Source organism: Chelonia mydas, chromosome 15 (assembly GCF_015237465.2).
Source record: "Chelonia mydas isolate rCheMyd1 chromosome 15, rCheMyd1.pri.v2, whole genome shotgun sequence".
Taxonomy (NCBI): Eukaryota; Metazoa; Chordata; order Testudines; family Cheloniidae; genus Chelonia; species Chelonia mydas.
Window position 1 is genome coordinate 12,316,730 of NC_057856.1, and position 26,838 is coordinate 12,343,567.

At 38.7% G+C, this 26,838-nt stretch overlaps 1 protein-coding gene across 7 annotated transcripts in view; it reads left to right on the forward strand.

Annotated features, from left to right (window-relative positions):
• The window catches only part of SPECC1L (sperm antigen with calponin homology and coiled-coil domains 1 like), a 112,862-nt gene that overhangs the window by 43,622 nt on the left and 42,402 nt on the right, over nucleotides 1-26,838 (forward strand). For 6 of the 7 annotated variants that reach the window (XM_037879130.2, XM_043530041.1, XM_043530039.1 and 3 more), the window contains 7 exons: nucleotides 796-869; nucleotides 1,534-1,709; nucleotides 6,219-6,382; nucleotides 8,868-8,959; nucleotides 18,040-18,130; nucleotides 22,270-22,353; nucleotides 24,525-24,681. In XM_037879130.2, the coding sequence (XP_037735058.1) occupies nucleotides 796-869; nucleotides 1,534-1,709; nucleotides 6,219-6,382; nucleotides 8,868-8,959; nucleotides 18,040-18,130; nucleotides 22,270-22,353; nucleotides 24,525-24,681 (838 nt within the window). The remainder of the gene's footprint in view (nucleotides 1-795; nucleotides 870-1,533; nucleotides 1,710-6,218; nucleotides 6,383-8,867; nucleotides 8,960-18,039; nucleotides 18,131-22,269; nucleotides 22,354-24,524; nucleotides 24,682-26,838) is intronic. The other variant, XM_037879132.2, reaches the window with a different exon arrangement.

Below are 26,838 nucleotides of genomic sequence, written 5' to 3' on the forward strand. Positions count from 1 at the left end.
TATAGGAATGGAATAATCAATCATGCTGTTCTCTTGTGCATTGAATAAAACAACAAATGAATAACAATCACAGTAGCCAGTCTGTCAGACGCCAGATTAGGAGTTGGTAGTGGTCAAACTGCATACCCTTTGTGTAGCTGCTGACCTATTTAAGTGAACATCTTACTTCCATATTATGATCTCATTGAATACACTGTAATGTTTGCCCCTCATGCTTTAAATACAGCTTATCTCAAACAGTGCTGTGATACACAAGAATTGGAGCTTTTTGAGGGCTAGAATAGGAATCTTGTTCCTGTTGAAAGAACAAGGAAGGGAATCACTCCTGATGGCAGCTGTCTTGGAGCAGGGAAGTGAAGTGTGAATCCGTAGGTGTGGTAACCCAGCTTTTATTTTTATTTTTAAATGGGAAAATCCCAGCCCATTTTAAACATTGCTGGCATCAAAACCTTTATTCAGCATCCTCCCATGTCACTGTGCTTACCTTGCAGGTAACATTTTAGTGACTATTTTTTTTTGGTTTTTAATGTTCATGGTAAGGCAGAGACTGGAATCCTAATACTCATCAAGTTAGTTTACACTAATTTCCCACTTTCAGGAGTGTGCGCTTTGTTAAATAACTTCATGCTTAGACATTCATTAATAATTATATAATAAACTATTTTTTAAATTATACTTATAAAAAATGTTTTCATGAGGAAATCTTAAAAATGCACAAGTGGCTTCAGTTGCTCTTTCATAGACAAATCACTGAGTAAGGTGTTATCTTAAAGTGGATTTGACTTATCTTTCCAGATACAGTTAAAAAACTTCAGGACCAAAAGCATGACATGGAAAGAGAAATAAAGACTCTTCACAGGAGGCTGCGGGTAGGTTAACACCTACAACCCAGTGTGCAACAGAACACTAAAAGAAGTGGGGGGACACCGTAAGAGTGGTACATAAGACATCATCCAGCAATAAACATATATAGTACAGTCTGCCTGTCCTTCCCTGCATACTGCTCTAAAAATATACCAGAAATGTTTCAAAGCTGTGTAATAGTGTACATAGGATTTCAATATGTACGGGTAGAAACTGGTCTTACTGGGTATTAATGGTGTTGATAGATACCAAAGACAAAGCACATAACAGACGTACTAATGGGGGGGAAGTGAATATTACTGTGTTTAAAAGCAGTTTGAATAATTTTGGGGTGAGGGGCATCAGCTCAAGGATGAAGTTAAATACTTCATCTTGGGATAAATTTACTAAACGGTTAAAGAATTAACTATTTTCCTTTTTGTAGATAAAAGGAAATTTTAGGACCTCCCCAATTCTCCTGCTCCAAAACCCCAAAGCTGATTACTGATTAAATTATCTTCATATTTAAGATTTGTAACTTTAGTGTTTTACTTTTGGACTGTCAAATATGAGTACTTTTACCACCCTCTTAAATCTTCCACTCTGAGAGTTCAGTGGAACTTTGCATCAGCATAATTCTTTGATTTCAAACTCCTAGTTGCTGCTGTTTACAGTTTTGGTTATTTATAGGAGGAGTCCGCAGAATGGCGTCAGTTCCAAGCTGATCTACAGACAGCAGTGGTCATAGCAAATGATATCAAATCTGAGGCCCAAGAGGAGATAGGAGACCTAAAGCGTAGACTGCATGAGTCTCAGGAGAAAAATGAGAAGCTCACTAAAGAGCTGGAAGAAATAAAGTCACGCAAGTATGTTGATGAAAACTGAGTTATGTATTTTTTTTGCTTTTACACAATTAGAGATGTTAATTTCTTAACTGTCACTGTTGAGACTCATGGAAAGTCACAGAGCTAGACTGACATTTTGAGGCAAGATCATTTCAGCCTAAGATCTCTCTGCATGCTTCTAGGAACAATTTTGAAAGAATGGGCAAACCTGTAAGAGAGAGGGTTTTTTTTTCATAGGTAGCCTCTTAATTTTCTGCAATGGAGGAAATGTACCTGTTTTGGCATTTTCACGCACACACAAAAAGGAAAGTCATTAGTCTGTTTTTAGTTACAAATAAGAGTCGATGACTTGGGTTTAACTTCCCTGAGTAGGGCATGGAAAGCAAGCAATGAATGTCTCTTCCGTGCTGTTGCAAGTACAGGTGAGTCACATCATACATGCATTTATCTTACGCGAATTCAACTACATGCGTTCGGGGGGGAAAAAAAGGGAAAATAAGATACCTGTAAATAGTACAGGCAGTTCCGCCCACCATTCCACTCAATGAGCATATGCCCCAGAGAGAGTGTGAGATGGGAGACGTGAATCTGCTGTTCCCTCACTCAGTCTCAGTTCCCGCGTGCCTCTCATACTGTGAGCATCTCGTCGCGCTGAGTGTGATTCTAGTGTTTAAAGATACTGTACGTATTTTTCATAAAACATGGTCCCTAAACACAAGCCAACTACTTCATCTGGTGCTCAACCGAAGAAACAGCGATCTGTTCCAATGCTGGAGGAAAAACTGGCTGTGTTGGACTTACTGAGACACAGTATGTCGGTCTCCAATGCGGCACATAAATATGGCCGCAACGAATCTAGCATCCATGCCATCAAGATTCAAGAGAGAAATTCGTCAAGCCGTGGCATCAACTGCTCCAATAACTGCTAAGGTGACGAGCCAGGTGTGTGTTTGTGAACACTGAAAAGGCATTAAACTTATGGCTGGAAGACATGAACTGTAAACGTGTGCCTATCGATGGCAACACTTTGCGAGAAAAGGCTCTCAGCCTCTATGCCCTGTTCAAACCGCCTGCCGAAGAGGGACAGCCTTCTGATTAGAAGGAATTCAAAGCCAGCCAAGGTTGGCTTAACAGTTTTAGGAACTGCTTCAACCTCAAAAACGTGCAAACTACCGGTGAAGCTGCATCTGCCAGTGAAGAGGCAGGAAAAGCCTACCCCCGAACAATTAAAGAAAATCACAGAAGAGAAGGGCTATCTTCTGGAACAAGTTTTTAATGCTGACGAGACTTGGCTTTTCTGGAAAAAAATGCCCAACCGCACTAACGCTTCGAAATCAAAAAGACAAGCCCCTGGCTTCAAAGCAGCTAAAGACCGTGTGACTGTGTTTTGTGGCAATGCGGCTGGGCATTTAATAAAGCCGGGCTTGCTCTACAGGGCTGCAAATCCCCGTGCCCTAAAAGGCAAAAACAAAATTTCCTGCCTGTGTTCTGGCAAATTAAATAAAAAGTCTTGGGTGATGGCAGCATTATTTCTGATTGGTTCCACAAGTGTTTCATTCCAGAGGTCAAAGCGGTACCTCAAGAGAAGGACTTGACTTTAAAGTGTTGCTGATCATAGACAATGCTCCTGGCCACCCTGCAGCACTCCGGTTTGTGCATAAGTACGTTGAAGTTGACTTTCTCCCCGCCCCAATACCACCTCCAACCTCTTGACCAAGGCGTGATACGCTGTTTCAAGGCCACGTACACGAGGCTTACGGATACGTAGCGCTATGGATGCTGATCCCAATCTTAATGTGATGGAGTGTATACTGTACTTTATGGGAGATTTAAGGGATTTTCAAGGGTAATTTTAACTATAGGCGATTTTTGCCTTACGCACTGACTTTAGAATCTAATCCCCACGTAAGATGCGACTCCACTGTATATTTTGTTTAGCTGCCAGGCCCTCTAGAGGGAAGCAAAACACAAGATTATCTTACTATGGAGAAGGGAAGGTTTGATTCTTGACAGTTAAGCTACTCAGATAAAAGATGTTAGATTCTCACTTGTGATCTATTGTAGCTTGAATTGAGACAGAAATCCCTAGGAGTTCTACAAGAGATGGTTACTTCTAGATAATCTACATAGACTGGTAATGTGAACCAATTTCTGTTGGAATATTAGAAGGCATACAACCTACTTAAACCTGGGCATTCTCGTATCTGGTATTTGATTTCTAGTTATGGCCTTGATTTCTTTGAGGCTAGAGTTTTACAAATGACTATGATCAGTCAGTTTCAAAGGAAAGGAGTTTGTCCAGTCAGATACGTAATGCTTAGTTTCTTTGAAGCAGGGGATAGTCTTTTTGCTGACTTTATACAGTGACTAGCACAGTGGTGTCTGTAGTTGCTACTGCAACACTTAATTACTGCAGTAATTTAATTTTTTCCCCAAAAATACCATCAGAAAATAATCTGTTAATATTACTGTGTAGCTCATTCCATGAACTTCTAGCAGTGTGCTATTTAAAAAATAGAATGAGAAACCAATCACTAAAAGCCTCACCTTTAAAAGGGACTTTCCTATATATTGAACAGAAGCCGATACAGTATGCTTCTTTCCTAAAATTAAATTATGCTTATAGCACTTTGGAAAACCGGCAACTTGGATTTTCTGCAGTTGATGTCAACTTTCTTCAATAATAAGCCTTTGCCTCATAATCAACTGGTTGTGGAGGGTTTTTTGTAGTGATTTTTCAGTGATCCTAATTACATCAGTAGGGCATCTTTCAAAAAAGCACAAAATTCAGTCTTCAATGAATCCATAGCGCATACAGCTCAGACACAATTCATGTTTTCCCCTGTCCTGCCAATCTACCTGAGCCCTGACCACTAGTCCTCTCTAGGAATTGAAGAATAGTTTGGTCTCCATGGCTGTTTGGTCCTTTTGATTCAGACTGGAGACTCGGCAGTTACAGTTATGATGTTTGTGACATGTATACATGTTCCCATTATTAAAACCTTCTATAAAGTGCCATGTAAATTAACACTGATAAACACTTCGTAAATACAGATATAAATCTTTGAACACCAGAGTGGGGTGAGATTATTTTTGCAGTGGAATTTTGCACAGGCTGCATATGTGAAATGCAGAGAGCAGACTGGAGGAGGATATAATTGAAAATAAGAGTTGACCTGGATGGTGAGGGTAAAGCAGACTAATCTGAAGTGAAGCTACCAATTTGAATAGGCTGTCAGGTAGTAAAACTCCTGATTACTATTGGCCTAGAAGATACTCATACCAGGAGTTTAGAGAGATTAATGCCTTAAGTCATAATGTTGTAGCACCCACTTTTGATAGGAATTTCTAACCTAATCTTTGCATTTTCAAAATAGGAAGTTTGCAATTTATGCTTTGCATTATAGGGATCTGGCATCTCTAGAAAATCTGTTACGTTGAAATTAATCAGACTAATTGTGAGTTGTTTGAATCCCCTTGTTGAAGCTAAGGCTTGACTTGCAGTATCAATTCACTACCCTGGTGGGTAAAATATATTGGAACAATAAATGTACTGCCTGCAATTCAGCTAGAATTCATTTTTCCTTGGAATCTGTGTTAACAATGTAACAGAATCATCTACGAAATGTCAACTTGAAAATAAGCCTTTTATGCGGTAGTCGCACTTTGGGATGTCGGAAGCCTGTTGCTTGGTTTGTTCTGATACTGATTCCAGAAGTGCTTTCTAAATCCATATTACTTGCAGATGGAGGTAAAATAATATACTGGTCATTGGTTTCCTAAGAACAAAGAATTCAAAAGTAGCTGAAAATGATTCTTTAAAAACTTGTTGTAAGATTCCAGAAGAAGAGAAATGGTATAGCTGTTGAAAAATTTAGTTAGCGTGGTATTTGATCTGAAACTGAGGCAGTGAATAACATCTCAGATCCCGGGGCGCAAGGGGACTTTCTCCAGACAGAATGACGGTTCTTCCATCAGAGTGCCAAGTGAATGTCATAACCAACATAAACTTAGGTTGAAAGGGCCCTTCCATTCTAAATTTTAGTGTCCTTTGGGTTGCAACTAGAGTTTAGTCTCAATTCAAAGCTGAACTTTAAAAATACATTTTTCCCTCTCCCACCCTACCGATGCCACCACATTTCCCCCCCCCCAAAAAAGGGTTGAGCCTTCTTTACTTATGCAGGCATAAAAAAAGTTTGTCCCTTCAAAAAATAATTGTAAAGGTTTATTTTGATGATCTCAGCAGATTAGTTTTTAATCTATGGCAAATTTGAAGTTTAACTCACTAGAAAACATAAGACCCAAAATTTGAGAGCCTTTCAGTTCACTTAGGGTCTCTTGTTGACAGATATTAAAGAAATTGACTGGTATCTAAGGCTGTTAATCTAAACCTAAATTACAATAAATAGCAAAGTAGGTTAATATAATGAGTAGAGTTATGAGCTCAATTCCTATGTTTACATTTAAGCCTTTTGACATAAAGAAAATATTTTTCTGATGTGTCTGAGATGGCCTAGCTTTTGTTTACAGGCAGGAAGAGGAACGTGGCCGGGTATACAATTACATGAATGCTGTAGAGAGGGATTTGGCAGCTCTGAGACAAGGAATGGGGCTGAGTCGCAGGTCCTCCACTTCCTCGGAGCCAACTCCCACCGTAAAAACACTAATCAAATCCTTCGACAGTGCCTCACAAGGTAATTACTTCTAACCAGTGTAGTAGCTGTACAAAGTTAGAGGTTTATGTATGTTGACATGTATGCTTCTGATCTGGCTGATTCAAAATGCAGCTGCATGAAACTACAATAGCAACCTACAGATGCTGTCTGAAACAAACCCACGTACAATAAATTGCATTACTGGGGTACATTACTGTTAAAGAATTATCCTTTCTCTTTCTCTTCCTCTTCTCTCCCCAACCCCAGGGGTTGAATGTTCTCTATTCCTCACTGTCACTTACCTAGTGATTTGGACACTAGAGGCTTTGTGATTCAGCACTCACTCAACAGGAATATAATACCAATTGTACACTTAGCTGTGTCCGCAGCTTATTCAGTATTCCCATTAAGACACTGACATTAATACATGCCCCCAAATGAGCATCCTAGAAACTATATTATGACTAGCACCAAGTTTTTCAAAAAACGCCTGAGCTCCTAAAATCCATATTTTAGTGCCTGTCAGAGAAGTGCCGACCCTCCTTCTCCCATTTACCTCAGTGGGAACTATTGGGCACTCGGCATTTTAGGAAATGGGACCTGTAGATTTAGAGCCTGACTTTAAGGTCCTGTTTCTGAAGAATTGTTATACAAATTTAGGGCTTATCTACATGGTGAAATAATGCATTTTCTGGGCTTGTGATGTCCAAAGCACACTAATGCATTGTACATTATTTAGTCTGTGTAGATCCTGCTGGTGTGTACTAAAAGTTTCCTAGTGCACTATACCAGTGCTTGAAACAGCATTACATTAAATCGTACTAGGGAACCTTCAGTAAGCACCAGTAGGATCTACACAGACCAATTAACGTACAACACATTAGTGTGCTTTAGAAATTGTATCCCCCATAGAGCACATTACCCCAATTTGTAGATAAGCCCTTAGTCTCATTTACATTAAGACAGCTTTAAATTGCTCTCGTAGTACAAAGGGGCCTTAATGTGGGTGTAAATTACATTTAAATTACATTTACATACACTTTAAGGTCCCTTAGGGCTACCAGATTGATATAAGCAGCCGTAATATAACTGGCATCCCACTTTTATGCTCACCACCTGAAGACCTGTCATATGATTCAGTATAATCTATAAATCATATGGAGATGCTGTAGATTGTCATATTTTTACATCTGTGTTCTCCCTGTTAGTGTTTGTCGCTTTCAACCTCCTCCGTTCTAATTTGAGGGCTGTTAGTGTTTTTGCTGATGATAATTATGCAAAAAATTCTAGTAAAAGGAGGAAGTAACATGAGTGAATCAGCAGAAAACTTGCTCATCTGTGGCTTTGCATAAGGATCCGGTTGCTCAGACAAATTATATCAAAATAAAAACTATCCTCCTGGTAAGAAATTTACATCATTTGCTAGTCATGCAATTAGGGAATCAGCTGACTGGCTGAGCAAAATGAGGTTTACACACACGTTGATGGCACTTCTATCTGAAATTTGGAAAACTTGGAGCGGGGAGATGAAGGGGACTCTCAGTTCCTTGCATCTGATTAGCAGACCCAGCAACTACAACTACCTCTGTGATTGTCTATAGATCAAATAACTTGTTGGTGGCAGCCGTTAACATCTTCCAGCATAACAGTACCCCTTATCTTAGCTCTACCATTCTTCCCAATATAGTGTGAAAATGCTGACACCCTGAATGCTTCTCCAGAACAGAAAGAAAGGAAATTAGAATGGTGGCATGGTGGGTGGAATGGGGGTGTTCACAGAGCTCCTACCATGTGGGAAGAGGAAATAGGGTTCCCTGTGGTGGAAAAGGGGAGGCCCTGATATGGGGGTTAGGAGGGAATGAGGGGGCACACAGCCCCTGGCTTGAGTGGGGAAATGGGGGTGATGGTATGTGGGGAGGATGTCATGGGGGATACTCCAACCCCCTGAAATGTGGCAGAGGGATTAATGAGTGGGAAATGGAGGACCCTAGCATGGGTGAATGTGAGTTAGAGCCTTTGTCATGAAGGTGGGGATGGCTGGTTGCAGGGAGTCCCTGACATAAAGATGGATGGGTGGGTGTCACACAGGCAGTTTGTGTGGGAAAGGGAGGAAAGTAAGGAGCCCCTGGTATGTGCAATGTACACTGCCTAGAGATGCAACAAAGAATGTAACTCTCTAAATCAGAAAATCAAAGCCACTTTTGGTATATAAAACTTCCAGTTAAGTAGGGGGGAGAATATTTTTTTTGTGAACAGCTGGATACTGTAAATAGTTTTATATGGTTTCTGTTTTTTGATGTAGAGCAGGCTCATGTTAGGAGGTGACCAACGTAGTACTCTGAGCATTTTTGAAACTTTCAAAGTTGCTTTCCAAAAAATGAGCACTGCACAATATGAGCAAACAAAACACTTGTCAGGTTCTGCCCTTAAACAGTTGTCTTGACATGTGGCTATATGGCCACTTCTCCATTTGACTGAAAACCATGCTGCATTTGGGATAGCTTCCTTTTTATTTTTCCAATAGTTCCAAGTCCTGCTACAGCCACAATTCCTCGCACTCCTCTCAGTCCAAGCCCCATGAAAACACCCCCAGCCGCTGCAGTGTCTCCTATGCAGGTAAGTGCATGTGATGGTATTTCATCCTTTGTTTGTCAAAGAAATCATGCAAAAGGAGGTGATGGTATTATACAGACGCCGATTGACTTTGTGGGCAACAGTAGTAAAATATTGCCTGAGGTAAAATAGTTTCTGAAATGTAGAGTTGGACAAAGGAACTGATACAGCCTAAGGGCACTTGAAGAAAATTATTGTCCTTAAAGCCCAGTTATGTTAGGGTGAAACAACCTCTCCCCCATATTTTACTGTTGATACAGAGGCAGTCTGTCCCTCTTCCCTCCCCATTTCCAAGGACGTTGTCAGGGCCAACTTCGCTTCCCATGGAGACACACTTCTGACTACCCTTTAAGCAATATTTTCTGTTGGGGTATATTCTAATGAAGGAACATCTTATTGCATGTACTTTTCGGTTATGTGACATCTTTAACCAACTGGAGTACTAGAAAAATTACCAAAGGTTTGTTTAATGCATGTGTAACTTGTAGAGTGTAGTGGTGGTGGTTTTCGGGCGGGGGGGGGTTCAGTAAGAAACACTGAAAAATACAATTCTGTAGTCAGATACTAACTATTCCTGTGCTGCTGAGAATTGATATTTTTGTAATATGGAAGACTAACTTCAATCTTCCTGAACTCGTCTGTCAGTTTTGAGTCCTCTGTCTCCTTTGGCCGATAGAGGTCATGCATCTGTGTGGGATTGGTCATCAGCCTTTGATACAAATTTATCAGTGTTGTGGGCCTCACTATAGGACCTGTATTAGAGGGATGAAGTCATAAATTGGCATTTTAATTCATTATATAGGGATCCAGAGAGTTACGTTCAACGTGTTGATGTACCCTAAGTTCTCTGTCCCCTCTCCAGCCTCCCACCCCTTTGGTCAACTGCTAGGGGAGAACATTAAGTATCACAGGATTGCATAGTTATCAGTATACTGAGCATATTGCTCAGTCTTGCTTTCTATGAACCTGGACACCGCTGTTTTGTTTTCTCAGTATCAGGATGATGTGTGGACGTGGACGAAAGCCAGCAGGGTTGGGCTCAGAACAGATAAGAGTAAAGGTAGCGGTTGTTGGCAGGATGAAGTATTTTAAGGAACTGGCAGTGCTCATTTCCTTCAGTGACAGTGTATGCTCACTTATCAGTAGTTCTTCTATTAGATTCAGAGTATTGGAGGCCAGAAATGCTGCCAATTTATTGTAATATGTGGTGGCACAATTTTACAATAGTTGTAGTGAGAGGAAGCACCTTTTTGAACCCTGGCTTGTGGCAGTGAAGGAATAATGTTTGAAACCTGTTGTCCAAGTATGGCAGCATTTTATAGTGCAGATATTGATAAGTCATATCCCTTCACACTGAGACTCAGATTCATAAGATGAACAGTTATAGCTTCAAAACAAAAGTGGACAAATTAGATGTTTTAATCAGAAAATTTGTTGCTTTCTGTGGTTCAGTCAGCAGTGACAGTGTTTTTCCGAAGACAGCTGGATCTGACTAGCTTTGTATCAGCTGGGTGTTCAGTCGGCATTGATCTGCCTTTATATTTTTTTCTTTGCTCATGAAAAGAGCATGCTTAATCTCACACTCTGAAAGGCTAGACTAGAGGTTTGGCAACACCAAAGGCTTTTCTCTGTAGCCTGAGGCTTATTTGCTTTATTTATTCATAAATTAACCATGAACTTCAGTTCTTTGTAACCAAAATAGCATCTTAAACTAGTGGGGAGCTATCACATGATGCCTGCTACTTTTCATTTGAGGTTCTCTGTCTGCCATAATTTGAATCTTGAATTGCACTTCTGGTGCACAAGCAGAATGTCAGAAGTGGGATGTTCTCTGGAATGGAAGTAACTCCCTGAAAAAGGAATATAATAGTGTAACAGAGCAACTTTGCCTCTAATTTCTTTTGAAAATAAGTTGTTTTACTGAATGTGTGTGACTATGCAGACAGACTTTTCTGTGTTGACCTTATTTATGTTGTATTATATCTAAACAGCCATTTATAGTGAAGGAATGATATAATGAGGCCCAGAGAATTTCCATCATGTTACCACATTGATTTCTACTGTCTTCCCCTTGAAGGCACTAAATAATTCAGTTCAGCCTACTTCTTAGAATTTGTCTTCTATCAAGTCTCCCCTACCAGTGATGTCAGCGTTCATATTCTGTTCATTATTCCTTCTCTAGTTACATTGGAAATCAAGATTTAAGAGTGTGACAGCCTGGGACAGTTCCAAGTTTGTCATTGTGGCCATGAGATCCGAGTTAAGCTGGAAGAGTTGTCCACTGCACGAATACTGAAATCCTTTAGAACAAGTCTAATCTTGAGCTAGCATACTAAAGACATTGATGTGGCTGCAGTGGCACAAGCAGTAGCTTGGGCTAGCTGCCTGAGCACAATCGTGCCAGACCCCCTGGTTCATACTTGGGTGCCTAGCCTGAGTCACTGCCCATGCTGCTGTTTTTATTGCACTAGCCTGAGCAGAGCTAGCCCACACCTATGTGCTATGGGAAGCATGCTGTATGTAGCAGGGTAGACATACATACCCTTGCTGACTCAGTTTCTTTGTGGTAGCACTTGTCTGATCAAGCAGAGACTCTGGGTCAGTATGACAATCTGTATGCCAACACAAATCCCATTTATTCCCATCCTTGTATTCTTGTAAGATAGACAGACTGTCAAAACCAGGTTTTGGAGTGAGACCCATCTGCATTTAAGATCAGATGCAAACATAGGCATAACACCTCCTTTAACCTCCCTTGATGATCCAAGTCAGTATCATTGTGTGATAGATAGAACATCACAGCCCAATTATAGCATGTTGCTGTTTAATATTTTCAATGCAAATCTTACTACTCTCTTCCCGTTCAGAAAAGGAAAGCATTAAGGTGTCTCTTTTGTTCTTTCGTGTATTCTCTCTTCACTCCAGTCCTGGCTGTTGAGACAGGTATTTCTCCTCTTTTCCTTCTGCTGATCTCAGTTCCCTAGACTACTGGTAGGATGGTTTCTGTGATTTGATCCATTTTATCAGCACTCAAACTATCTTACATGTGTCAGGCATCTCTAGCAAATCTAAAGTGTGAATATTAAACATTTTGTTTAATATTTTTAATATTACTTTATGCACCTATAAGGATTACAAAGTATAGTCGTAACTGCAGCATATCTAGGATTTGTTATGCCCTCCACTAAAATGCAGTCAACATGGTGGTGGAGTAGAGCAGCTGTTTAACAGTGCATACCTATGTTGCAAAACACTTTAGGAAAAGAGGTGTCTGTCTGTACTTCAGTGTCACTTCAGTAGGAGGATGTCACCAACATTGCGCTTAAATGCCAATGTCATATTTAACTTTGCTGAGCAAACTGGGTTATGTTTAATCTAGTATTTTAAGTTACTTTTGACTCGACTGCAACATTCAAGTCTTACATGCATTTTCCTGCTCTGTGCTGATGAGTGACATCGGCAAGTGTAGCTCAGCATGGTGTTTCACCCCTCCATTTTCACCTCAGCCGAAAGCACATAGGCAGAGCGATAAGATTTAGTCAAAGTGGAGTATTTCTGTGTTTGTCACTGTTACTCCTTAAACTGTGATAGCAAAAATTCCTCAGTTTCTAACTTTTTTTCCCCCTCTCTGCTGGTGTTTGCGACAATGGAGCCCTAGAGTTGACTTGCTACCTATATTGTAATCATGGCCATCTAGCTCAAAGCAGGTCTAACTGACAGCTGGCAGCCCCGTTACACTAAGGCTCCTACCACGGATTTATCTGAACTGGTGCTGGCAATAATGGGGAATTTTTGCAAAATTTCTCATGTGTAGATCAGGTTTCATCTCAATGTCTGAGTGAGGCACTCAATGTAAAAGTACAAAAGAAGATATCTCCTTCGATGGGAAATTAAGAGTAGTATATTTCCCTCTCAGTAGCTAGAAAACTGATAAAACAGGGTTTAGAGAAAAATTGAATGCATAGTTTTCTCCCCCCCCCCCCCCCCCCCACCCCGAAAGCACTGTTTTTTAAAATGTTGTATATGTAATTCTCATGAACCTGGACTTAAGGTCTTAGAGTGTAAGCTCTTCATTGCAGGGACCATGTCTGCCTCTGCTTGTACAGCACCTAGCAAAAGGGGACCCAGTCCTGATTAGGCCCTCTGTAATTAGGCTCTACTGTAATATAAATATATAATAACTTACAGATAAGCAGACAGAGATTGGTAATGTGTGCTGGCTTCCCCACACACTTTTTACAACTAAGCTGAGGTACTCAGGATTATGGTTTAGCGATGTTTACCAATGTCCACCAGGGATTTAAACTACAGTCTTTGGAGGTTAATGGGCTAACTCAGTCCATCACCATTCTGCCTCTCAAATTGAAAAACCTATGTACATGCAGATTACTTTCCTTTTTTAAAGGATTATGTATGTTTCTATTTCTCTTTATGAATCGATTAGTAACTCCCATTGTTCTAGCCTGGGTGATTTCCAGGAAACCTAACTTAATCAAATTATTTTCTGCATGATGGATTTCTGTATTAACCTAAGAAAGTACCAACACCATAACATTTAAAATTAGATTTTTGATGTCTGAAACTGTTAACTTAATTATTTATGCTAACAGATAATAAGCAGGAGATCATTACTATCTAGCAGAACTTTTCCCTTCAGCCTGAAAATGTCAGTGAGGAAAAAAGTAACTGACATTAAATTTTCTTATTATTAGTGAGATTGTGTACTTGCTGTTCCTCTCTTAGCATAGTAAATCTTATTTCTAATTCTGAGACCACTTTTTTGTTAAACATATTAGGCCAGATTCATCCTTACTCCAGGGGTAAATAATCTATATTTCTATTTGAAAGTAAATATCAATAATACTTTTCCCCTCCACTGTTAATGTTTTCTAGGCATTTTTAGTTTTGGTTTTAGCTCTCCAATGTGGTTTAGAATAAGCCTGCGCGTTTGCTGGCAAACAGGAATGTACATTTTGCTGACTCCCATATAGTATCTGGTATATTTATATCAAACTTATTTTTTATATAAAAGGAAGTATAATTTTACTTTTTATAAAATACCTTTATGTTTTGGGAACAGCCCTGAATGGAAGGTCCAGTTTATTTAAGACTGTGGACATCTTTCATTATACAGTTCATTCAAATGAGCCTGATTTTAACATCCTCACCCCTTTCCTCCTGCGAGTTCTTAATGTAGTTTGAAAAGTGACCAATAGGAGCTACAGAATACAGATTGCACATAGTCTTTTATATCAATATTTAATATTATGGCTCACATCTGTGCGCCCTTCATTGTTTGTATTGAAGACATGTATCCCTTTTGTCCTTTTGATAACATTTGTTTTTAGTATTGTGGGCTTTGACTGTTGACATGTCCAGTTCCTCAGAACTGGCTTGTAGGAGTCAGTTAATGTTACACTTAAAGCGCAGTTCTAGTGACAAATCTAGTCCAACAGTGACTTTGTGGGGTTTCTTAGGGTTTGGTTTTTTTGGGGGGGAGGGGGGCGTCAGGTTCCATACTAGTGTCTGATTATATATCAAATGAGTTTAGTTTACAAGTAAAGTGTGTCACGCCATCCCTTATGTTCATCGTAGGCTTAGTCAAGTAAAATTGTTTCTCGCGCCTCATCATGTGTAATTAAGGTTCTGCAGGGCAGATTATTCCCTTAGTGACATCTATGCTGCATGTCACTGTCTTAGTAGGCTAGTGCAGATGTTGCTGGTTGGAACCTGGTAAATAATTCAGTTGATCCATTTCCCCCTAAAATTTCGCAGAATATCTGTGGCCTGGCTACACTAGTGCAAACACAGGTGGTATGAATGATTGAAAATTCTAGGGGAAATTAGCTAGAGTAGACATGGCTGGATATAATGGCATTGGCTCTGAAGTGCCAAAAGAAGTAAAAAGCAGAAAACCAAACCAACTTGTTTTATGACAAATAGAAATGACTAACATACCGAAAATTACCAGCTGAGTAAGACTGTCACTTATTTGACCCTATCTCAAAGAATGTTTGTTTTTAAAGTACTGTACATAGTAGAACTTGGGGGTTGGGGAAGTAGTACTGAAACATGGGTAGGTGGAGGTCTGGAGCTATGTTCCCTTGCTTCCAGGCTAGGAATACTGTGGAGGCTCCATGTTTACATAGGCTTTAGTAGGAGCTTTCTCCTGGAGGTGGGGGAGGTTTCCACTAATGTGAAGTCTTTGAGAATGGTAGAATTGGAAAGGAGGTCTTCCTTCATCCTCTATGCCAATGGTTTTCAAACTTTTTCAGCTGTGTACCCCTTTCCAAATAATACAGTCTAATACATACCCTCATCTAAAATAGGGACATAATATGCCTATGATTAGATTGCCAAGTCTTACTAAATAAAATGCGTTGTCCACCATTACAGGATTTTTCTCACATACCCCCTGACGAGAGCTCGCATAACCCAGTTTGAAAACCACTGCTGTATGCTAAGAGTGCTGGAGTGCTTACAGGGCTAGCCCAAAGATAGGCAATGCAGCAGGTGATTGCCTGATGATCCTTGGTAGAGGAAAGTGTTTAAAAACAAACCCTTTGAGGGGTGGGTTTGTTTTTGTTTTTTAAAGAAAGTGAGGGGTGGAGGATCTTAGAAAAATATGGGACAGGTTTAGGTTTAAATCTTACAATCCTTACTGCTGTACTGTCAAGAGTTTTGGCTTCTCAATTTTGGCAGGCCAGGTACAATTATGTTTAATATTTGGGAGAGGCATAGCCCCCAGGACATCAGTGGGAAGCCTTGATTGAGTTGAGACTGTGTGTGATCTGAGTAAACAGTGCCTAGCCAAAATAAAATGTATTTATTCCTCTTTTTTAATTTTATCCTTTCTTTCAGTTATAGCTGTTGTTTCCTTTTCCTTTGTAAAATAGGGAAATTCACTCTGACATGGTGGTTAAAGTTCTGAATAAGTGGAGAACATTAGCTTTTAAAATTAGCTATCAGAAGCAATTTCATGCATGGATTAGAACTAGCTCTCCCAGGGTTTACTTGATTTGCAGTTGACAGCATGTTTAAACAAAGAAATATCCATCTTTATAGCATTCATTTAGGATCCCATACATAATCTGATAATGAAGTGATGAAATACAGTTCCTCTTGCTATATTATGGGGGTTAGACTCCTGGACGTTGGCAGTTTTCTCATTTTCTTGCCAGTGCAAAACGGTTGTCATATATGAGAGCCACACTAGAGTAAGTAGCCTGGTAATCCTATGTATGCAAGGACATGTTGCAAACTCTATACTTTAAGGTTGTTTTTTTGTGTTTTTTTAATCATATCTTTGAGTTTAGCTTCTCTACATGACTTGGCATGAGAAGCACCTGAGCCTTTAAATCTCCTGAAGATAAGGGGGCCCACTCATTTAGCCATCTTATCTTAGCATGGGCCAGATGGGAAGCTGACAGGGTGTTCATTTTGAACTCTTTAGTGGGCTGATCAGATAGTTAAGAGGGACACGGGAAGTAAATAATGAAGGTATACTATAACTTGCGTTAGATATTTTGAAACCAAATTAAATTTTCCAGGAAATAATGCAAATAGTCTTTCCTGATTCCCTCTGTAAATTAACTGCTGTCTCGGTGACTGTAGAGAATGATTATCAAACTGTACAGTTCATTCAACTACTGAAAGAATAGTGTGTGCATCCAGTAGGTGTGTTTGACTTCACTGGAAAATACTGCAAATTGACACTTTTGGAAACAAGGCAGATTCAGACATGTAGTGGTAGAATGGCAACATACTGTATGCAAAATCCAGATTTCAGAACAAATATGTAATTCCACAATTATAGCCTATTGATTCCAAAACAGTAGTCCACACGTGATTTGCATGTGATCTGTGGAACACTATCGGATCGCACAATGCTGGCTCTCCTTCTTTTCAGAGAGTAAAGCTTCATTACAGCTAAAAATATGTAAATGCTTACAAAGAAAAATATTAGGAAAGTAGTTGCTGTAGTTCCTCAACGATGGTATCCAGGAGGCTGTGCTTGAATGGAACTTGAGGTCTCCTGACGACAGTATACTATGAAAAAGATTGTTATGTACTTAACAGTGGAGTCAGCATGTCACAAAAATCAACATTAAAGTGCAGCTCTACTCTGAAAGTGAGTGTAGACATGGCATTTTGGAGTTCCACTGTTTTGTCAGTGAGTTTCCACAAGTGTAACTGGTTGGAATTTAGTAAATTCAGTTGAACAAGAAAAAATAAAAAATCCAGCTCAATTTTTGTCAAGTAGGCTCTGAAAAGAGCAGTGAGAACTTACTTGTATCACTAAAAAGATGTGACACTGGATTCACACAGGCCAAAAAATATGTTAAAATTGTGCTAATTTTACATAGTTACCTTTCAGAGTAGAACTGCAATTCAGAGGACCTTCATACAAAAAGTAATTAGATTGATATCATAAAGGTATGATAAATGTTTAACAAAGATATTTACTTTCAGCTGTTTGTAGAGTGCTTCAGATTAAATAGGTGTTAACCAAACCAAACTGTCATTCTGAATAAAAATCACTCTTTGATTTGATCTTTCAGTTCCTTGGTACCTGTTATGTCAAACCTACTATCGTTTGGTAAATGGGACCTTAGTGTGAATAATGTAAATGCACAGGCAGTAAGACTTAAGGCTTGTCTACACGTAGAAGTTGCACCGGTTTAACTAAAGGTGCAATATTAAACCAGTGCAGTTGTGTGTGTGGACTCTTTCCACATTTTATACACACAGCTGCATTGGTTTAATATTTCAGTTTTAGTTAAACTGGTGCAATGTCTGTGTGTAGACCAGGTCTCAGATGAAAAAGTAACATTTGCCTTCTTTATTTATCTCACAGAAGCAAAAATGAGCATGAATTCTCATTTCATGTTGCCTTATACCAACCTGAATATATTTATGCCAAATTCTGACACTACGATAAGTGTACTGGTTCTTTTTGTTAAGCTGACTTTATACAGTTATTAACTCCTCAAACTAGAGGTTACTTGCTTTACAGTCCATTTTGATGGTTCCTCTTTATCTTCAAATTAAATATGTTACTATATGATATCTTGCTGTTTCAGAGGCATTCTATAAGTGGACCAATATCAACCTCCAAACCCCTTACACCTTTGTCAGACAAAAGACCAAGCTATGCAGAAATCCCTGTTCAAGGTATGTGTTCTACTTCATTAGCTTTACTTCTTGTAAAACTTGTGCTACCATTGGCTTGTAATTGGTATCTTTAATATAAAGAATAAAGTGGGTAGTGGTGCTTTCACCTTTTTTTTTTTCTTATTGAGAAAAAATATAAACACTGAGTGAGTGTGACTTGGACCCACAAAAACTAGGAATTTCAGAGAGAGGCTGAAACACAAAACCTTGGGGCATTTCAATATATATGTCTGTTATCAAAAAGATGCATGGAGAGAGACTAATTCTCAAGAAATGTACATTTTTTTCACTGCAGTTCAAGAATTGCTATCCCAAAGCAAATAATTCCTGGTACTTTTCTGAATGTTGTAGCTGTTTGCACAATTAATCTGTCTTTAAAAACTGTTGCCACAGTTTATTAAACATATTCCATAGATAATCCCAGTTCAAAAGGTTGAGGGGATCCTTAGCATCCGAATATTTTTCTTTACTTTCCCTTATAAAGACCCTTGAAAGGATTCAGTTTTTGTTTGAATGGATTGCAATAGCTACCTATTTTGTTTCAGAGTGGTTTTAATTAAATATTGTTTACTTGAAATTACATTAATTATTCAGAACAGATTCATAAATGAAATCCTAATAGTCATATTTCATTATGACTTTTTATTGTTAATTTGACATTAAAAGAATATATAGCTTTTTCTACAAGTGCAACGTGTAACTAACGGCAAATTGATTTGTGTGGAATGAACATTTACTGACACTGGCCAGTTTTACATGTAACTCTTCAAGATCTAACTTGTGACAGTAGATGGCCTTTTTTATGAGCCACCTAGTTTCTGTCTCCTGAATGTGCAGCAACCGGCTTTTAGAAACTCTTCACTTACGCAGCTTGCACCTGCTATTAAGTTGTGATCATTCCTTTCATTTTCAATCTGATAACTTTAGCTTGTAATATATCAGAATTCTAAAGTTTCACTATCAACAGCCTTGTCAATTACCGTAAGTACAATTCATTTTTATAGACTAGTACCACACACAGGCTAGTACATTGGAATTGGTTACCTCAGCCATTCCCAGCAGGGCATTCCTCACCGTAAACACTGGTTTCCTCCCGCCAAGTATTTGACACACTATATAATTTATATTTAAATGAAATTTCCAGGTGTGTATCTTCCCTCATTCATTGTTTCATGGGTTATAGTTAAAGCTAAGATTTTCGTCATGGTTTTTATTAGTAAAAGTCACGGACATGTCATGGGCAATAAACAAAAATTCACGGAAGCTGTGACCTGTCCGTGACTTTTGCTGCTGTCGCTCCTTGGTTTTCGGTGGCTGGGAGCTGTGGGGTTCCCCCTCTGCCCGCGGCATCTGGAAGCTGCATGGGGGCCTTCCTCCGCCCATGGCAGCTGGGAGCTGCAAGGTGGCCATATTTCCCAGAGAGAAAACCGGACACTCCCAACCACTCACCCGAGACATCTCTTCCCACTCCCTCCTCGCAAGGCTGTCGCCCATTACTGGAAGCCTGAGGAGGGCCCCCTCAGGAGTCTGTCCCCAGAACCTTGCAGGAGGCCCATTGTCGCTTGTCACTGGAACCCTGCCAGTGCCCCTCTATCTGCCACCTCCAGAGTCCCACAGCTCCTCGGACTGCAGCAGAGAATGTCAGGGAGGTCTCTGGAAGTCACAGATTCCATTACTTCCATGATCTCCATGATATAAACGTAGCCTTAGTTATAGTCTCCCAAACTTTTGGTCTCTGTTAGTGGAACACAGAGCTCCAATGTTCCCTTGTGTGTCTTTGGTAAATTATTAAAAAAATTTAAAAGGTTGTCTCGCCCATGTATGAATTCTGTAGAGTTCATGCTCGTGTGAATTTTTGACAGAGCCATCCCATGTCCTCCTATCAGGATATGCATGCCTTTTAAAAGTGCCAAAATGTATTAAAGTCCAGTGTAAAGCCAGACCAACATGGCACTCATGACATGAAGTCATGCTACTTTGTCCCAGAGGACTGTCCAAAGTCGTAAAAAGAGGACATTTGTCTGTAATTATTGTATTACTGTCCATGGTTTCAAGATTAAAAATACAGGGTACGCTATCACATGCAAATGAATTACATTTTCTTTGCTATGTTATCAATATTCAAGAAATGGTGCTTTGACAGCAAGACAGAAAACTGAATTAAGTTAACAAGTTAATATCTCTATTTCCTAATAGTTCCCTGTTCTGGTAACTTTGTTTTGTCTCTCAAACTCTATTCATAATGTGCCCTTCCTGTAAGAATGAATTGTTTTCGTATGCTGGGTGTAGCTGTCTGATTTATGCCTGTTTGGGAGCTTTTTTGTAGATGTTTTCTCAAGATAATCCCCATATGACTCCAAGCGGTATATTTCCTCTTTAATTATGTCTATATATGCCAGACTTCTTTCTGTACTTTTGTTGACTGCATATTGGGGTTATTTGCTCAGTAAAGTGGGGGTTTTACTTTTAGAATACTTTGATTTTTTTTTTTTTAAGTAAAATTGAAATGCCTTACCAAGTAAATGATTTTGCATCTTAAATTGTTGTAACAAAATACATGGGTAGACATAAACATTAGAAATATATACATTCTCAAAGTAATCTGAAAGGCTTGTTGCCTGCCAGGACCTGTGTTCAGAGTTCTTTGTTTCTCCTGCAAGAGTTAATAATCTTAATATATTAAGTGCTCAAAAAGGCAGCTGCATTCTTTACATTGTTTTATGCATTTAATATAATCAACTTGTACCAGAGAGAGACAAAAATCTGAACGCTAGGCATGGTAGGTAAGAAATCTGTTTACTTTTTAAATGTATATATTTGTATTTTTTACACCTATCTATGTTGCTCATATATACCAATATATTCTGTTAATGAATTAGGTTCATTTATATATTTAAAGCATTTCTGTTCATTTTTTCTTCAAAAAGTTACTGACTCTTTGGATTTTATGTACTTATTAACAACGTATTGCTGTATAACTCTTTAACCAGGTGTCTTTTGTGTGCTCATTATTTTAAAGAATTTGATTTAAAATTTATTTTTTAATCTAAAAGTTAGATCAAAATGGGTCTTATGTTTATACAAAATCCATTTTATTGCTATTTATCTTTTTAAGAAATTAATTTTTCATTGACTGCCAGTGTGCAGAACTAATCTTTCATCATTTTAGCGTTTAAAGCAGTTTCTTACTATTATGCATGGGATGATAAAAGATTTTGTTATGATGACGATGGATTTGAACCCCATAGATAGGGGCCTACCAAATTCATAGTTCATTGTAGTCAATTTCATGGTCACAAGATGTTAAAAATTGCAAATTTCATGATTTCAGATATTTAAATCTGAAATTTCACAGCATTGTAATTGTAGGGGTCCTGACCCAAAAAGGAATGGGGGTGAGGGGGTGTTTTTTTTTCACAAGGTTATTGTAGGTGGTTTGTGATACTGCTACCCTTACTTCTGCACTGCTGCTGGTGGGTGCTGCTTTCAGAGCTGGGTGCCTGGCCAACAGCGACCGCCCTCTGACCGCCCAGCTCTGAAAGCAGCCCAGAAGTAAGAGTGGCCATACTGTGACCTTCCTAAAATAACCTTGCAAACCCTCCCTTCCCCCTGCACAACCCCTTTTCAGGTCAGGACCCCCAGTTTGAGAAATGCTGGTCTCCCCCGTGAAATCTGTGTAGTATAGGGTAAAAGCACACAAAAGACCAGATTTCATGGTTCATGACGCTTTTTTCATGGCCACGAATTTGGTAGGGCCCTATTAATAGAGGATGGCCGCAATCTACTTTAGTAGCACCTCCTACTGCCTGACTTAGCACATGCCAAAACTACTCCATAAGACAGAGTTTCTTGCCCAGTCTTGTGTTTACAAGCTTCATTATAGCAAATCATGGCAGCAGTCTATTAAGTGGTGTTGTGGGGGGATGGTTAGGATGGCTCCATGGTGAACTTTATGGTAATGGACAAACCTTCGGCCTCCTTGTAGGCAGACATATAATCAGTTATCTAACACAGTAAGCTAGATGAACTGATTCTATAATTCATAAATGACCATCATGGTCTCCGCACTGATTGCATCCCTACAACTGAAATCTGCATTAGTGACGCATCTGGTTATTTTTTTTTTTTCCTCTGAGAAGAACATTTGTTGAGAACTTCCTCTACCAGCAGACCAGCCTCATTGCCAAGAGTACCTGCCATGGAAAGTGCCAAATCTATTTCAGGTAATAACTTGTATCTAGTTGCCTGATAAAAGCAGGAACCCCCTTTTTTCAGTGCTGTAGTTACATGCCCAATCTACTGGTTTTAGAGAGAATTTCTGTCTTGTGACTGATAGATTCTATAACCACTTAGCAGTTGATGTATGCAAGCACCACTTGCTTATTTGGAATTGTTTATTTTTAAATGTCAAAGTCTAATCTTACATTTATACATGAAAAAAACATAAAAGCCCTTGATAAAACATTCAGACCTATTAGATCAAACAGAACTGAGCAGCTTAACTCTGTGGAACAATTTCCTCCTATGGCATATTTTAATAGTTGTGTGTATACAGTAGAACCAAGATTCATGCATGACTCATCTTCAGCCATCCAGGAAATAAGTATTGCTCTATAACCTTTCTTCTCAATGTTGCACAGAATTTTGACTTGCAAGGTACGCAGAAATGTTTGTTACGAGTTTTTAGTTTTTACCTTTTGGATACAAGTTTTTTAAGTGACAAAATAATGGCAGTACACTCAGACTTCTGCCTTATCTAGCTAATTTAATAGACAGCAGTTTAATATGCCTTTCATTATTCTTTTTCAGGTGTGTATATATAGGTCTTCTCCCATTGCAAAGAATTCCAGCCAGCTTATTTGTTTTAAATATGAGACTGCTAGGTTTTGTGGTAGCATATTATCATACATTAATACATGAAATGGTTACTAGAAAGCATTTAAACATACTCCTTTATATGTCACTATGCAAACTTTGTGCTAACCATATAGGGGAAGTGAATGTGTTTGTAATTAATCATTTTTAAAATTATGCTTCCAAAACTGAAAATATTTACATGGGCCACCAGTATCAGTGTCATTTAGTTTATATAGAAAGTAGAGTCCATGCTAATTTGAAGTAAAAAAACAAAAACAACAACAAAAACCAAACCCTAGATTAATAAAAACAAACCTAAGTACAATATAAAACCATGTACCTATTTTTAAATTCCAGTGGATATTTTTAAACAAACCTTCCCATGCAATATGTGCAGCACATACGTTGCATCACTGAGAACCTGGAAGTGGTTCAGGATACAAACAAAAAGTGGGTCTGAATATGTTTTTTACCATCCAAGTTGAGAGAGAGATGTAGAAAAGCAAGTAAATAGTATAAATGGTGAAAAGTAAATTGTATTTTTAAAGCTTTCAATCTTGTGACATAGGTAAGAAAATGTATTTAAAACAGGATTTTCAGATGTCTTTTAACCATCCAAAAGAGTGATATTTTGTAATTTTTATTTCAATGTCTTCCTAATTTACTGTGTAAGGTATTTATAAATTAACATAGTCCCTGATACCAATAGAAATTAAATCTCTCTGGAAGTATTTGGAGCACTTCATATTTTTCTGTCTTGCACAGATGCAATCAGTAGCTTGTTTGCAGGTTTAGGAAGCAAAACTCAGCTTCCCTACTTTATTTAACTAGAAAGTACTCTATATAGAACAAGAACATGCTACTACACAGCCATTCTGAGTTTTGACATACGTTCAGGATGTGGAGTTGGTACCAGCAGGTGAAACGCAAACTGTTTGCCCTGTTGTAAATCACTGTAGCTTCTTTCTCTGTAAAGTAACAGATCGTCTTGGTCACTTGGTAATTAAAATTTTCATCAGGCAAACTTAATAGCAGTCCATACTGTTCCAGGGTGTTACATGGGTCCTTTTCATTGTTAATAAGAATCTCCCTCTGACTACTGATAAGGCCAGCTGTCACAGCTAATAGGATTTCTTCTTCACATCATCTGACAACTTTCACTCAGGTGCCTGTTTTATTTTACTGAACTTTTAATATTTGAACAAATTATAAAAAAAACCAAAATCCTAACCTCATAACTACTTTTGCATGGACCGTAAGAAAATATAATAGTTTGGTTTTATGTAATGTCTCCCCTACTCAAGACATTCCAAGACTGTTAGAGAGATGGCATAAAGTCATCCACTCAGCAAATTGCCCTTGCTTCAGGTAAAATTTAATCATACAAAACTTTGGTAATTTTAGCAATTTACTCCTTTCCTAAAATTCTTCACTAAGGGTGAAATATCAAGAATTAAATGATATAGGCTTGTGTTTTTCTTGCTTAATGTGGGGTTATATATTTGTTTCTAGAGCTTTTGAATTTTCCCCCATTCAGTGTCTAGACGAAGTAGTGAAGAAATCAAACGGGACATTAGTGCACCTGACGGAGCATCTCCAGCCTCTCTCATGGCAATGGGAACCACCTCACCACAACTCTCTCTCTCCTCCTCTCCTACAGCATCTGTCACCCCTACAACACGAAATCGAATAAGGTACAACCCATTATTACACAGTATGTTTTTAAACCAGTATTAATTTCAGAGCTGTGAAACACCATACTATGCAAGCATAGAATTTAGTCCGAGCATTAAACACCAACGTTTGACTGTTGTCTTTGCAATAGTGCTCTTTGGTAATCTCTGGAACTTCGCGTAGACTCTTTGTAGCACCATAAGGCATGGTGTCTTGGGAAGACAGGTCCCAGAACACTTAACGGCTTAATGGGTCAATATGAACACCTTAAAAACTCCACCAGGAAACCAACAGACAGCCAGGACAGATCTCTGAGCTTTGAAGTTGTGTTTGTAGTGAGAAACTGCATTTAGCAAGTGACCTGTAACATTCTGAACCAGCCTCAGTTTTGCGTTAATTTAAGATTTGGCTCCATGTAGAGCGTGTGGCAAAGGTATAATTCATCCTACTGATGCTGATATTTTTATATTCTTCGTTTTTATCGTGTCTTCTGTACAAGGACTCAAAACGTTTTTTAAATATCAAGTCTTACAACACACGTGAGCTAAGTACATTTCACAGGTTGGGAAACTGGTCCACAGGTTAAATGACTTTTCCCAAGATCACCTGACAGTAAAACGTCTCATCAACAAATAAATAAATAAATACATTATAACACTGAGAAATTGTTTGCTGCTCTGGACATTATCCAGAGCAATGATTTCACTGAGATTAGTTGAGGCGTACTTCACCTAATCAATGACTAAAACTGGCATTATGCTGAAGTTCTATGCCTATGTACAGTTTGTCCATTTAATTTACAGGTAATTTACAAATAACACTAAAGATAACAGACCGCTTATTGGCAGTCCCACATTTCGATTTTGAGTAAGGGTAAAAATTTCACTAACGTTTCTACATGAATCTTAAACTCTGAAGATTTACACGTGCACTGTTTGCAGACCAAAGGTTGCAATGAAAGCATGCAATTATGAATAAGGTGTAGATGGAGAATGGCCATCACAATAGCACAACTGCTCTGCGTAAGTATGAAGTAGAGTGCTCGGCCCTGTAGGAAGAAAACCTGCTGCTATTAGAGCAGTGGAGGGCAAGTATAATGAAAAATAATTGCCCCATGGGAATCCTCTTCAGAAGAGAACTACTGTTGGGTTTTTAATATGTTGTGTGTAGCTTGCAAAATTTTATTATAGGATATAAAATAAGGATTTTAAGAAAATAAACCTTTGCAGATTTACACAATAAACGTGGACACACCCCTGGGTTCCAACCTGAAACCATAAATCAGTTCTTTGATTTGGAATACAGTTGGCCTAAGATATTCATTTTAAGATTTATATCAATCACAATCCATTTCTCATTGTCTCCCTACAATTCATTTTCATTTGTTTCCTTCCACACTGTTTTCATAACAGTAAGAACTTGATATAAACCATGTGCCTTACTGGAATTTGGGAACAGGTTGTACAGTTCCCTCATGGCTACCCAGCATGCTTAACAGGAAAAGAGAATTTTGACTCAGGTTTCTAATATGTTGTCACAAATCTTATAGGGCGTTATCTCCATTCTTTTCTTAAATTATAGTGGCATTGCATAATCTTCATTCTAGTGTGAAAACACAAACTCCAAATTAATTAACTTAAGCAAGAATGTGGGTTGCTAAAGCATGTGCTGATCTGGAGATATCAGAGAAAGTTAATTCCTTAAGACACCAGTCTAGCAGCATAGAGTCATAGAAATGTAGGGCTTGAAGAGACTTTTTGAGAAGTAAAGCCTAGCTCCCTGCTTGCACTGAGGCAGGACCAATTAAACCTAGACCGTCCCTGACAGGTGTTTGTTTAACCTATTCTTAAAAACCTCCAATGATGGGTATTCCATAGTCTCCCTTGGAAACCTATTCTAGAGTTTAACTACCCTGCTAGTTAGGTTTTTCCTAATATCTAACCTGAATCTCCTTTGCTGCAGATTTAAGCCCCATTACTACTCATCTCACCTCCAGTGGATATGGAGAACGATTGGTCACAGTCCTCTTTATAACAGCCCTCAACATATTTGAAGACTGTTAGCAGGTCTCCCCTCAGGCTGCTTTTCTCAAGACTAAACATGCTTATTGGTTTAACCATACCTTATAGGTCAGGTTTTCTAAATCTTTTACATTTTTGTTGCTTTCCTCTGGACTC